We start from the raw sequence: 13,595 nt of genomic DNA on the forward strand, positions 1-13,595 counted from the left end.
GCACCTATAGCACTTATAGCACGCACAGCACGTATAAAACCTGTGGGTAACTGGCTAGCTGCAAAGGGTCACACAGACACAGTCCAGCCGGCTGGACAAAAATGCACATCGCTCTCAGCTTATCTGAAGTAAAGCAAAAATGCACCGTCCTTGGCTGTGCTTGTTACACAGAAACAGGAAGATTTCGGTGGGAAAAGAATGTTGCAGGTGGGAACAGAAAACTGCAGAAGAGAAACTAGGGGCGGGCTTGGTATTCAGGCAACTAACCAATAATGAGCTTAACTTTTGTAATATGTATGAGCTAATTATAACAAGGCATAAAAGGTGACTGGGAGGGACAATAAACGAAGTCTGCTTGTCACTCATATTGAGTGACTGTGTCTTCCCTCCGTTGCAACAAAAACCCACAGCTCCCACAGCACCCGCAGCACCCAGAGCACCCAGAGCACCTACAGCACCTATAGCACCCACAGCACCTATAGCACCCACAGCACCTATAGCACCCACAGCAACCACATCACCTACAGTTCCCACAGCACCTATACCACTTATAGCACACACAGCACCTATAGCACACACAGCACCCACATCACCTACAGTTCCCACAGCACCTATACCACTTATAGCACACACAGCACCAACAGCACCAATAGCACCCACAGCATCCAAGCATGCACAGCACCCACAGCACCCACAGAACCTATCGCACCCACAGTACCCTCAGCACCTATAACACCCATAGCATCACCTACAGCACCCACAGCAACTATAGTACCCACAGTATCCACAGCACCCACAGTACCTATAGCACCAAAAATACCCATAGCACCCATAACACCTGTATTATCTATAGCACTCATTGCACCTATAGCACCCACAGCACCTATAGCAGCTACAGAACCCCCAGCACCCCCAGCACCTATAGCAGCTATAGCACCCACAGCATCTATCACACCCACAGTACCCACAGCACCTATAGCACCCAAAGCACCTATAGCACCCACAGGACCTATAGCAGCTATAGGACCCCCCCAGCACTCACATCATCTATAGCACCCACAGCACCCACAACAGCTATAGCACCTATAGCACCAATAGAACCTAAAGCATCCACAGCACCTATAGCTCCCATCGCACTCTCAACACCAAGAGAACCCATAGCACCTCGAGCAGCCACAGCACCCACAGTACCCACAGCACCTATAACACCCATAGCATCACCTAAATGACCTTTAGCACCCACAGCACCCATAGCAACTATAGCACTGACAGCACCCACAGCACCTATAGAAGCTACGGAACCCCCAGCACCCCCAGCACATACAGCAGCTATACCAACCACAGCATCTATCACACCCACAGTACCCACAGCACCTATACCACTTATAGCACCCACAGCACCTATAGCATCCATAGCAGCTATAGCACCTATAGCACCTGCAGTACCCACAGCACCTATAGTACCCAGAACACCTATAGCAGCTATAGCACACACAGCACCTATAGAAGCTATAGCACGCATAGCACCCACAGCATCCACAACAGCTATATCACCTATAGGACCCACAGCACCTATAGCACCAACGGCACACACAGCACCAACAATACCCACAGCACCTATAGCACCTGCAGCACCCAGAGCAGCCACATCAGCCACAGCACTCACAGCACCCACAGCACCTATTGCACCCAGAGAACCTATAGCACCCACAGCACCTATAGCAGCTATAGCACCCACAGTACCTATACAACTTATAGCACCCACAGTACCCACAGCACCTAGAGCATGCAGAGCACCTATAGCAGCTATAGGACCCCCAGAACCTATAGCGGGCTACAGCACCCACAGCACACACAGCACCAATAGCAGCTCTAGCACCCAGAGCACCCACAGCATCTATCACACCCACAGTACCCACAGCACCCAGAAGCACACACAGCATCAGTCACACCCACAGCACCCACAACAGCTATATCACCTATAGCACCGACAGCAACCACAGCATCCACAGCACCCACAGCACCCCACAGAACCTATAGCATCCACAGCACCCACAGCAGTTATAGCACCAAGAGCACCGACAGAACCTAAAGCACCCACAGCACCCAAAGCACCCATAGCACCCAAAGCACTCACAGCACCTATAGCACCAACAGCACCTAATCACCCACAGCACCTATGGGACCTATATCACCTATAGCACCCAGAGCTCCCACAGCAACCACAGCACCTATAGCACCCACAGCAACTATAGTACCCACAGCACCCACAACAGCTATATCACCTACAGCACCCACAGCACCCATACCACTTATAGCACCCACAGCATGCACAACACCTATAGCATCTATCGCACCGATAGAACCAAAAGCACCCACAGCACCCAGAGCACCTATAGCTCCCACAGCATCCACAGCACCTATAACAGATATAGCATTACCTAAATCACCTATAGCACCCACAGCACCCACATCACCTAGAGCACCCACAGCACCAACAGCACCCATCGCACCCACAATACTTATAGCACCTATAGCACCCAGAACACCTGTATCACCTAGAGTACTCATTGCACCTATAGCACCCACAGAGCCCACAGCAACAACAGCACCCACAGAACCTTTAGCACCTACAGCACTCACAGCACCTATAGCACCCACAACACTCACAGCACCTATAGCACCCACAGCACCTATAGCAGCTATAGCACCCATAGCACCCACAGCACGTATAGCACCCACAGCTCCCACAGCATCCACAGCACCCAGAGCACCTACAGCACCTATAGCACCTGTAGCACCCACAGTACACACAACACCTATACCACCTATAGCACCCATAACACCTATAATTCCCACAGCAGCTATACCACTTATAGCACCCACAGCACCTATAACACCCACAGCATCCACAGAGCCCACAGCACTCACAGCACCTATAACACCCAGAACACCTATAGCACCCACAGCACCTATAGCACCTATAGCACCCTTAGCACCAGCACCTAGAGCACCCACAGGAACCACAGCACCTATAGCACCCACAGCACCCGCAACACCCATAGCATCACCTAAATAACCTATAGCACCCACAGCACCTATAGTGACTATAGCGCCTATAGCACATACAGCACCCACAGAACCCACAGCACCTTCATCACCCAGAGCACCCACAGCACCCACAGAACCTATGGCACTCACAGAACCCAGAGCAGCCACAGCAGCCACAGCGCCTATAGCACCTATAGCACTCACAGCTCCTGCAGCACCTATGGCAACCACAGCATCCACAGTAACGATAGCACCCACAGCAGTTATAGCAGCTATAGCACCGATAGAACCTAAAGCACCCACAGCACCCACAGCACCTATTGCACCCACAGTACCCACAGCACCTATAACACTCATAGCATCACCTAAATCACCTATAGCACCCACAGCACCCACAGCACCAACAGCACCCATAGCACCCATCGCACCCACAATACTTATAGCACCTATAGCACCCAGAACACCTGTATCACCTAGAGTACTCACTGCACCTATAGCACCCACAGCACCCACAGAGCCCACAGCAACAACAGCACCCACAGCACATCTAGCACCCACAGCACCTCTAGCAGCTATAGCACCCACAGCACCCACAGCACGTATAGCACCCACAGCACGTATAGCATCCAAAGCACCCAGAGCACCTACAGCACCTATAGCACCTGTAGCACCCACTGTACCCACAGCACCTATACCACGTATAGCACCCACAACACCTATAGTTCCCACAGCACCTATAATACCCAAAGCACCCATATCACCCACAGCACCTATACCACTTATAGCACTCACAGCAACCCACAGCACCTATAACACCCACAGCACTCACAGCACCTATAACACCCAGAACACCTATAGCACCCACAGCACCCACAGCACCTAAAGCACCCACAGCATCCACAGCACCTATAGCACCTATAGCACCCACAGCTCCCGTAACACCCGGAACACCGATAGCACCCACAGCACCTATAGAAACTATAGCACCCACAGCACCTATTAGCAGCTATAGCACCCAGAGCACCCACAGCACCTATAGCACCTTTAGCACCCACAGTACCCACAGCACCTAAAACACCTACAGCACCCACAGGCACTCACAGCACCTATAGCACCCACAGCACCTATAGCACTATAGCACCCATAGCGCCCACTAGGCACGTTATAGCACACCACAGCTCCCACAGCATCCACACACCCATAGGCACCTAAAGCACTTTACAGAACCTAGAGCACCCACAGTACCCACAGCACCTATATCACCTATAGCACCCACAGCACCTATAGTTCCCACAGCACCCATATCACCCACAGCACCTATAACACCCAGAACACCTATAGCACCCACAGCACCTATAGAAGCTATAGCACCCACAGCACCTATAGCAGCTATAGCACCCAGAGCACCTACAGCACCTATAGCACCTTTAGCACCCACAGTACCCACAGCACCTATAACACCTACAGCACCCACAGCACTCACAGCACCTATAGCACCCACAGCACCTATAGCAGCTATAGCACCCATAGCGCCCACAGCACGTATAGCACCCACAGCTCCCACAGCATCCACAGCACCCAGAGCACCTAAAGCACTTACAGAACCTAGGAGCACCCACAGTTACCCACAGCACCTATACCACCTATAGCACCCACAGCACCTATAGTTCCCACAGCACCTATAGGCACCCACAGCACCCTTATCACCCACAGCACCTATATACACCCAGAACACCTTATACACCCACAGCACCTATAGTAAGCTATAGCACCCACGAGCACACACACAGCATCCACTGCACCCACCAGCACCCACAGAACCTGTGGCACTTACAGCATCCAGAGCAGCCACAGCACCCACGAGCACACTACAGCATCTATAGCACCCACAGCACCCGCAACACCCATAAGCATCACCTAAATAAACCTATAGCACCACACAGCACCTATAGCAACTATAGCGCCTATAGCACATACACACCCACAGAACCCACAGCACCTACATCACCCAGAGCACCCACAGCACCCACAGAACCTATGGCACCCAAAGGAACCCAGAGCAGGCCACAGCACCTATAGCACCCACAGCTCCCGCAGCACCTATGGGCACCTATAGCATCACTAAGATAACCTATAGCACCCACAGCATCCACAGCAAACGATAGCACCCACAGCAGCCACAGCACCTATAGGCACCTATAAATCCCACAGACACCCATAGCACCTAGAGCAGCCACAGAACCCATAGCACCTAGAGTACACACAGTACCCGCAGCTCCTATAGCAACCACTACATCCTATAGCACCTATAGCACCTATAGCACACAGCACCTTTAGCACACACAGCACCTATACGACCTATACCACCCACACCATCCACAGCACCTATTGCACCCACAGTACCCACAGCACCTATACCACCCTCAGCACCTACAGCACCCACAGCACCTATAGCATCAATAATACCCACGGCACCCACAGAACCGATAGCACCCACAGCACCCACATCACCTATAGCACACACAGCACCTATAGCACACACAGCACCCACAGCACCTATAGCACCCACAGCATTTATGGCATGCACAGCACCTATAGCACACAGCACCTATATCACCCAAAGCACCCACAGCACCTATAGCACCTATAACACCCACAGCACCTATATCACCTACAGCACCCACAGCACCACCTATATCACCTAAAGCACCCACAGCACCTACAACACCCACAGGACCCACAGCACCTATAGCAGCCACATAAACCCAAATCACCTATAGGCACCCACAGCACTTCACAGCACCCACAGCACCTATGGCACTCACAGCATCTATAGCACCTATAGCACCCACAGAACCCACAGCACCTATAGTACCCACAGCACCTATAGCACCTATAAATCCCACAGCACCCACAGCACCTACAGCACCCACAGCACCCATAGCCCCGACAGCACCCACAGCACCTATAGCACCCAGAGCACCCACAGCACACACAGAACCTGTAGGACCCACAGCACCTATAGCACCCACAGCACTCACATCACCTATAGCGCCCACAGCACGCACAGCACCTATAGTACCCACAGCACCTATAGCACCCATAGCACTTATAGCCCGTACAGCACCCACAGCAGCTATATCACCTACAGCACCCAGAGCACCCACAGCACTTATAGCACCCACAGCACCTATAGCACCCACAGCACGCACAGCACCTAGAGCAGCCACATAACCCAAAGCACCTATAGCACGCACAGCACCTATAGCACCCACAGGACCTATAGCACCCACAGCACCCACAGCACCTATAGCACGCACAGCACCTATAGCACCCACGAGCAACCTACACACCTATAGCACGCCCAGCACCTAGTAGCACCCACATTAGGTACCTATAGCACCCACAGCAACCTACAGCACCTATAGCACGCACGAGCACCTACAGCATGCCCAGCACCTATAGCACCCACAGGACCTATAGCACCCACAGCAGCCCACACACCTATAGCACGCACAGGCACCTATAGCACCCACAGGACCTATAGCAGCACCCACAGCAACGTATAGAACCCACAGCACCCACAGCACCATCAGCACCCACCACACTGATCACAGCCGTGCGCACCCACAGGCATGGGGGCCCCGCCCAGCACCCCCCAGCAGCAGCGACTTCACCCCTCCCCCAGCCCCCCCGGTTCGGTGTGGGGGCAACCCGCCGCAGGCCCTCCACCTCCAGCCAGGAGACCACGTGTGGGCCCGTCCCAGGCGGCGAAGGGCAGCCCCTGTCGACACGCCTCCTCCAGCAGCTCGTGCCTGGGGGGGCAGTTTGAGGGGGGTGCACCGACCCCCGGGCCCCCCAACACCCCCAGTCCCCTCCCCCAAGCCCCCACAGCACCCCGAGACCTCCCCCCAACCCCCCAGAGACCCCCAGAGCCCCCCCAGCCACCCACCAACGCACCAGGACTTCCCCAAATCCCTCCCAACCCCTCCAACTCCCCCCCGAGGTACTCACAGCCCCCCCCAACCCTCCTGCCCCCTCCAGTACCCCCATTATCACCCACCTCCCCTAAATCCGTCCCCAGACCCCCATTGTCCCTCAAAGCCCCCCAGATCCCCCAAATCCCCTCAGACCCCCCCAAGGGCCTCCCCTAAGCCCTCCCAGACCCCCCCAAAGCCCCCCAAGCCCTCAGATCCCCAAAACTCTCCCCTAAGCCCCCCTAGACCCCCTCAACCGCCCTGACCCTGAAAACGCCTCCCAGCCCCCCCAAACTCCCCTAAGACCCCCAGCCCCTCCCCAAAGCCCCCCCAGCCCCCCCAAAGCTACTCACCCCCCCCAAATCCCCCTCAGGTCCCCCCAAACTCCCCCAAAGCCCCCCCCAACCTCCCTAGAGCCTCCCTCCAGAGCCCCAGACACCCCCAAAATTGAGGTCCCCGGCCCCTCACTTTATTCTTGCTCCGTCGATCCTTCTCCACCGCCCCTGAGAGCTTGGCCAGCCCCAGCGCGTCGGGGGGGCCCAGCTCCGTCCGAGGGATCGAGGGGTCCCAGCTGGGGGGGGGGCATAGGTGAGACCCCCACACACACCCACACGGGTGACCTCAGGTGTGCCCGTATTGCCTGGGAGGGGGGGGACCGGGGGGAGTGTGCACCCAGAAACCCGGGTCCCTGGGAGTGGGGGTATCTCAGGAGTGGGGGGGGGCACCCAGACACCTGGTCCGTTTTGGGGGTGGGGGGGTCCCTGGGTGGGCGTGGGTTCCCCAGAGTTGGGTGGGCGGGGCACCCAGACATCCTGGGGTCCTGTTTTGGGGGTGCGGGGGTCTCAGGAAGAGAGAGGGGCCAACCCAGACACCCGGGTCCTTGGGGGGGGGGGTCCCGGGGAGGGCACCCCGGTCCCTGGGGGTGTGCGGGGGGTGCCGGGAGTCCCACCGAGGGAGGGGGCGTCTCGCGGGGGGGGGGCCCAGGCGCCCCTTCTCCTTCTTGCCGAAGAGGCGCCCGATGGACGACTTGATGCTCTTCTTCTTGGGGGTCTTGTGCAGGGGGGTCGGGGGGGGCACCGGGACCCTCGGGGACCAGCCTTGGTGGGGGGGAGCACCCATCGGCTGGGGGCCGCCCCCACACCCCTCCCCAGGACCCCACAGCACCCCCCAGCACCCCAATATGACCCCAGAGACACTCCCAGAACCCCCTCAGCACCCCAATATGACCCCAGGGTCCCCTCAGGACCCTCACAGCACCCAGACCCCTCCAGCACCCCAATATGACCCAGGGACCCCAGAGACCCCCCCAGGCCACCCCCAGTACCTCAATATGGCCCCCAAGGACCCCCAAACACCCCCGTATGACCCCAGGACACCCCCAGAATGCCAATACGACCCCAGGGACCCCCCAGGACTCCTATATGACCCCAGGGGACCCCCAGGAATCCCAGCACCCCAAATTACCCCAGGACCCCCCCAGGAACCCAAATATGACCCCAGGGACCCCCCAGGGACCCCCCCCAGCACCCCAATATGGCTCCCCAGGACCCCTCCCAGCACCCCCAATATGACCCATGTGACCCCAGAGACCCCCCAGGACCCCTCCAGCACCCCAATATGACCCCAGGATCCCCCCAGGACCTTGATATGACCCATATGTCCCCAGGGACCCCTGCCCCAAGCCCCCCAACTCACCCCACTCGTGAGTCGCGCCCCTCTTCCAGCCCAGCCGCCGGCAGCGCCAAGGGGGGGCCCCCCCGCTCCAGTCGGGTGCTCGGGGGGGGGCAGGGGGGTCCCCGGGACCCGGCCCCTTCTCCTCAGCCCCCCCGGGCTCCTCCTTGGGGACGTGGTTCTGGGACACACACATACACCAAGTCATTTGGGGTGTCCCCCTCATTTTGAGGGTCCCCTGCCCCCCCAGACATTTTGGGGGGGGTGTCACTCTGACACCGCCTCCCCATTTTACCCCCCCCCTCCCCATTTCTAGTGTGTGTGTGTGTGTGTGTCCCAGCCTTTGGGTGTGGGGGGGTCCCCAAGGTGTTTGGGGGGTCACTCACCTCGCGGGCAGGGCTGGGGGGGGCCAGGCGGGGGGTGGAGCGGCCGCTGCTGGGGGGGGAGGGGCTGGCCAAGGTGGAGCTGGTGAGGGAGGGGGGCAGGGAGGCGCTCCCCCCCCGGTAGCGCCCCAGGGGGGCCCCCTCCAGCCCCCCACCCCCCACCCGGCTCTCCAGCTCCTCCGCCCGCAGCTCCGTGCACTCCTTCTCCTCCTGGATCAGCCTGGGGGGGTGAAAGGGGGGGGTCAGGGGGCACCCCCCAACCCATGGCCCCCCCCAGAGTCCCCCTCAATCCCTCATTGTCCCCCCAATATCTCACAGACCCCCATTGCCTCCCACTTGGCCCCACACTTCAGCCCCCGGAGCCCCCCATTGCTGGGGGGTGGTGGGATCTGGGGTTTTGGGGGTTCCTGGGGCTTTGGGGGTCCCTGGGGAGATCTGGGGGGGGGGGCGTGGGATTTGGGGGCCCTTTGGGCTAGATCCCTGGATTTGGGGGTCCTGCGGGGGTCCCTGAGGGGATAACTCTGGGTTTTGAGGGTCCTGGCAGTGGTCCTGGGGGGTCCTAAGGGGGTGCCCCTGGGTTGGGAGCCCCAGCAGTTCCCCTGGGTTTGGGGGTCCTGGAGGATGCCCCGGGGGGGAAGCAGGGGGTCCTGGGGGTGCCACTGTGTGGGGGGTCCCAGGATGTCCCTGGGTGTTCCGTAGGGTCCCAGGGGGAGGGTCTCAGGGGTGTGTGTCCCTGGGGGTGCTCCTGGGTGGGGATCCCTGGGGGTCCTGGGAGAAGTGCCCCTGGGTGGGGGTCCTGGGGGGTGCCCCTGGGTGGGGGTCCCTGAGGGTCCCTGGGGTGTCCCTGTGGTGCCCACGGGGGGGTCCCTGGGGGGTCCCGGGTGGGGTGTCCCTGGTGGGGATCCCTGGGGAGGGGTGCCCCTGGTTGGGGGTCCCGGGGGGTCCCTGGGGTGTCACTGTGGTACCCGCGGGGGGATCCTGGGTAGGTCCCTGGGGGTCCCGGGGTCGGGGGATCCCTGGGTGGGGATCCCTGGGGTGTCCCTGGGGGATGTCCCAGTGGGGGATCCCTGTGGTCCCTGGGGTGTCCCTGGGGGGGCTCCTCTGGGGTCTCGGGGTCAGGAGCTCCCTGGGGGGGGTCCCTGGGTGGTGTCCCTCGGTGGGAGTCCCTGAGGGTCCCTGGGGGTCCCTGAGGTGTCCCTGTGGTGCCTGCAGGAGAGTCCCTGGGGGTCCCTGGGTGGGAGTTCCTGGGGTGTCCCTGTAGGGGGTCCCTGGGGGTCCTGGGGTCTGGGGGTCCTTGGGGGGTCCCTGGGGTGCCCGCGGGGGGTCCCAGGGGGGGCACTGACTTGATCTCCTTGTTGATGGCCTCGAGCTGTTCCTGCAGCATGAAGGCCAGCGTCTGCACGTCCGCCTGCCCGCCGGGGGACAGCAGCTCCGCACCCCCCGCGCCCCCCCCGCTCCTCCTCGTCAGAGCCCTCGGGGGGGGCCTCCGCCGAGCCCCCGCGCTCCCACTCCCCGCCCTGCCAGCCAGCGCAGCAGGCGGGGGGCACGGGGGGGGGATGGGACAAGGTACGGATGGGGATGAGGATGGGATGGGGATAGGATGGGGATGGGATGGGGATGAAGATGAAGATGGGATGGGGATGGGATGGGGATGGGATGGGATGAGGATGGGAGGAGGATGAGGATGAGGATGGGATAAGGATGGGATGAGAATGAAGACAGGATGAAGATGAGGATGGGATGGGGATGAGGATGAAGATGAGTACGGGATGGGGATGGGATGGGATGAGGTTGGAATGAAGATGAAGATGGGATGAGGATGAGGACGGGATGAAGATGAGGATGGGGTGAGGATGGAATGATGGGATGATGGGATGATGAGGATGGGATGAAGATGAGGATGGAATGAGGATAGGATGAGAATGGGATAAGGATGCAATGAGGATGGGATGAGTGAGGATAGGATAAGGATGAAGATGGGATGAGGATAAAGACAGGATGAAGATGAGGATGGGATGACGATGAGGACAGGGACAGGGATGAGATGAGAGATGAGATGGATGGGATGGGAGGATGGAGATGGCAATGGTTTAAGGATGAGGATGGAGATGAGGATAATGATAGGGATGGGATGAGGATGAAGATGAGATGGGATGGGATGAGGATGAAGATGAGGATGGGATGGGGTGAGGATGAGGATGGGATGGGAGGAGGATGAAGATGAAGATGGGATGGGGTGAGGATGAGGATGAAGATGAGGATGAGGATGGGGTGAGGATGAGGATGAGGATGGAAGGAGGATGAAGATGAAGATGTGGATGGGATGGGGTGAGGATGAGGATGAAGATGGGGATAAGGAACAGGATGAGGTGGTAGAGTGGTGGGGATGAAGACAGGGATGGTTTGAGGAGGAGGATGGCGGGGACAGAACAGAGACGAAGTCAGAGCACGGCCTCAGCACGGACAGCCACAGGGGGCCCAGGGTGACAAAGTGCCCAGGGTGACAAAGTGGCACCTGGACAGCACCCCCCAGCCCCCAGGGCCCCCCAGAGCACTCCCCGGCAGCCTCCACCCTGCGGTCCCCTCAGACTCCCCAAAGCCCTCCCTGAGCCCCCCAGAGACAGACCCCCCCCCCGAGGCCCCCAAATACCCCTGCCCCCAAGCCCCCCCGAACCCCCAGCTTCCACCCCAGCCCCCCCAGCCCCCCCAAAAGCCCCCCAACTTCCACCCCAGCTCCCAAAATCCCCCCAAAGTCCAACTCCCTGGAGCCCTCCAGCCCCCAAAGTCCCCTCTCAGCCCCCATCCCCTTCCCCAGCCCCCCAAGTCTCCCCCCAGCCCCCCCCCCCACCTTGGCAGCGTCCTCCTTGGGAGGTGCCCAGCGCCCCTTACGGTCCTGCGGGGGGGGGCACCGGGGGCGTAGGGGTCCAGGGGAGCCCCCCCGACAGGGTTTTGGGGTACCTCAGCTCCAGAGCGCTGCCCGGCAGGGATCGGGGGGCCGGGGGGGCACGGATGGGGGGGCATGTGTCCCCCCGGCCCCCCAGAGAGAGATCAGAGCAGGCTGGGGGCAATTGAGGGGTGCTGGGGTAAGGAGGGGGGTCCTCAGGGGAGTTGGGGGGGTCGGGGTAGGTCCTTGAGTGATGAGAAAGTCTAGGGGGGGTCTGGAGTAATTGCAGGGGGGCTGGGGGGGTCCTGGGGTAATGGGGGGGTCCCCCAGAGCAGTGGGGTGGAGTTAGAGGAGCCCCTTGGGCAGTAAGGAGGTTCCCATGGGGTTTGGGGGGGGGGGGGGCATCGCAGGGGGGTCCAGAGGTGGTTCCGGGGGGTTTCTGGGGGGTCCGGGGGGTACCTGGAGTAGGAGGAAGACAGGGCGCCCCCGCAGCTGGTCAAGCTCCAGCTGCATCCGCTCCATCTCTGCCAGCAGCTGCTCCTGGGGGGGGGGGGGGGGGGAAGGAATTTTCGGGGGAAGGGTCAGTTCTGGGGACCCCCTGGCCCCTTCCGACACCCCCAGCCCCCGCCTCCCCAGACCTTGTTGAGCAGCAGCTCGTCCTGCAGCTTCTTCATGTTGGCAATTTCTTCACTGAGCGAGTTCTGAGGGGGGTGGGGGGGTGTCTCAGATGACAGGGGACCCCCAGAACAATCCAGGGGCACCCCAAAGTCCCCCCCACCCCCCCACGTTCTCCTCCAGCTCCCATCCTGACTCCCCAGCCCCCCCTCGACCCCCCAGGATCATCCAAGAACCCTCCAAGACACTCTAGGACTCCCCCAGACCCCCCACCTTCTCCTCCAGGACCATCCAACACACCCCTCAGGACACCTCCACGACCCCTAAAGCCCCCCCCGCCCCCCCCCCCCCAGGGCTCCCCATGTCTTCCCAGCCCCCCCAAAGACCCCCTCAGGAACCCCCCAGACCTCCCAGGAATTCCAAGCCTCCCCCCCAGAACACTGAGGACCCCCTCAGACCCCCCAGGGTTCCCAGAACCACCCAAGACCCCCTCAAGACCCCTCCAGGACCCACCCAGATCACCCGGGACTTCCCACCACCCCCAACGACCCCCTCAGGAACCCCCCAGGCTCCCCCAGACTTCCCAGGATGCCTCCAGACTCCCAAGGACCCCCTCAGGACCCCTAGGACAGCCCCAGGACCACCCAAGACCCCCTCAGGACCTCCCCTAGACCCCCTTGAACCTCCCAGGACCACCCAACACCCCACCCAGGGACACCCCTAGACACCTCCAGGCCCCCCTAGGACCTCCCAGGACCACGCAAGACCCCCTCAGGACCCCCCCAGGCCCCCCCAGACCCGCTTGGACCCTCTCAGGACCCCCACCTTCTCCTCCAGAGCCCCCATCCTCTCCTTGAGGTGGAGCTGGAGCCGCTCGTTGGACTCACAGAGCAGCCGGTCGACCGTCTCCGACAGCCGCTTGTTGTGCTCATCGTTCATCTTCTCCCGCTGGCGGGAGCCTTTGGGGGGGTCCCCAACATCGGGGGGGGGCCCCACTGGCAACCCCCAACACCG

The 13,595-nt window shown here is 60.1% G+C and overlaps 1 protein-coding gene across 1 annotated transcript; it reads right to left on the reverse strand.

Annotated features, from left to right (window-relative positions):
• Positions 1-7,496: 7,496 nt before the first annotated feature.
• LOC121082214 (liprin-alpha-3-like) lies at positions 7,497-13,540 on the reverse strand (the record flags this gene model as incomplete). Its single annotated transcript, XM_040581565.1, is given in 12 exon segments — positions 7,497-7,599; positions 7,978-8,125; positions 8,740-8,805; positions 8,808-8,880; positions 9,086-9,302; positions 10,426-10,532; positions 10,534-10,599; positions 11,931-11,972; positions 11,974-12,086; positions 12,446-12,506; positions 12,605-12,667; positions 13,407-13,540. Coding segments are annotated over 12 exon segments (1,193 nt in total), but the record flags the coding sequence as incomplete, so codon positions are not given.
• Between the last annotated feature and the right edge of the window lie 55 nt (positions 13,541-13,595).

Source organism: Falco naumanni, unplaced genomic scaffold (genome assembly GCF_017639655.2).
Source record: "Falco naumanni isolate bFalNau1 unplaced genomic scaffold, bFalNau1.pat scaffold_443_arrow_pat_ctg1, whole genome shotgun sequence".
Classification (NCBI taxonomy): Eukaryota; Metazoa; Chordata; class Aves; order Falconiformes; family Falconidae; genus Falco; species Falco naumanni.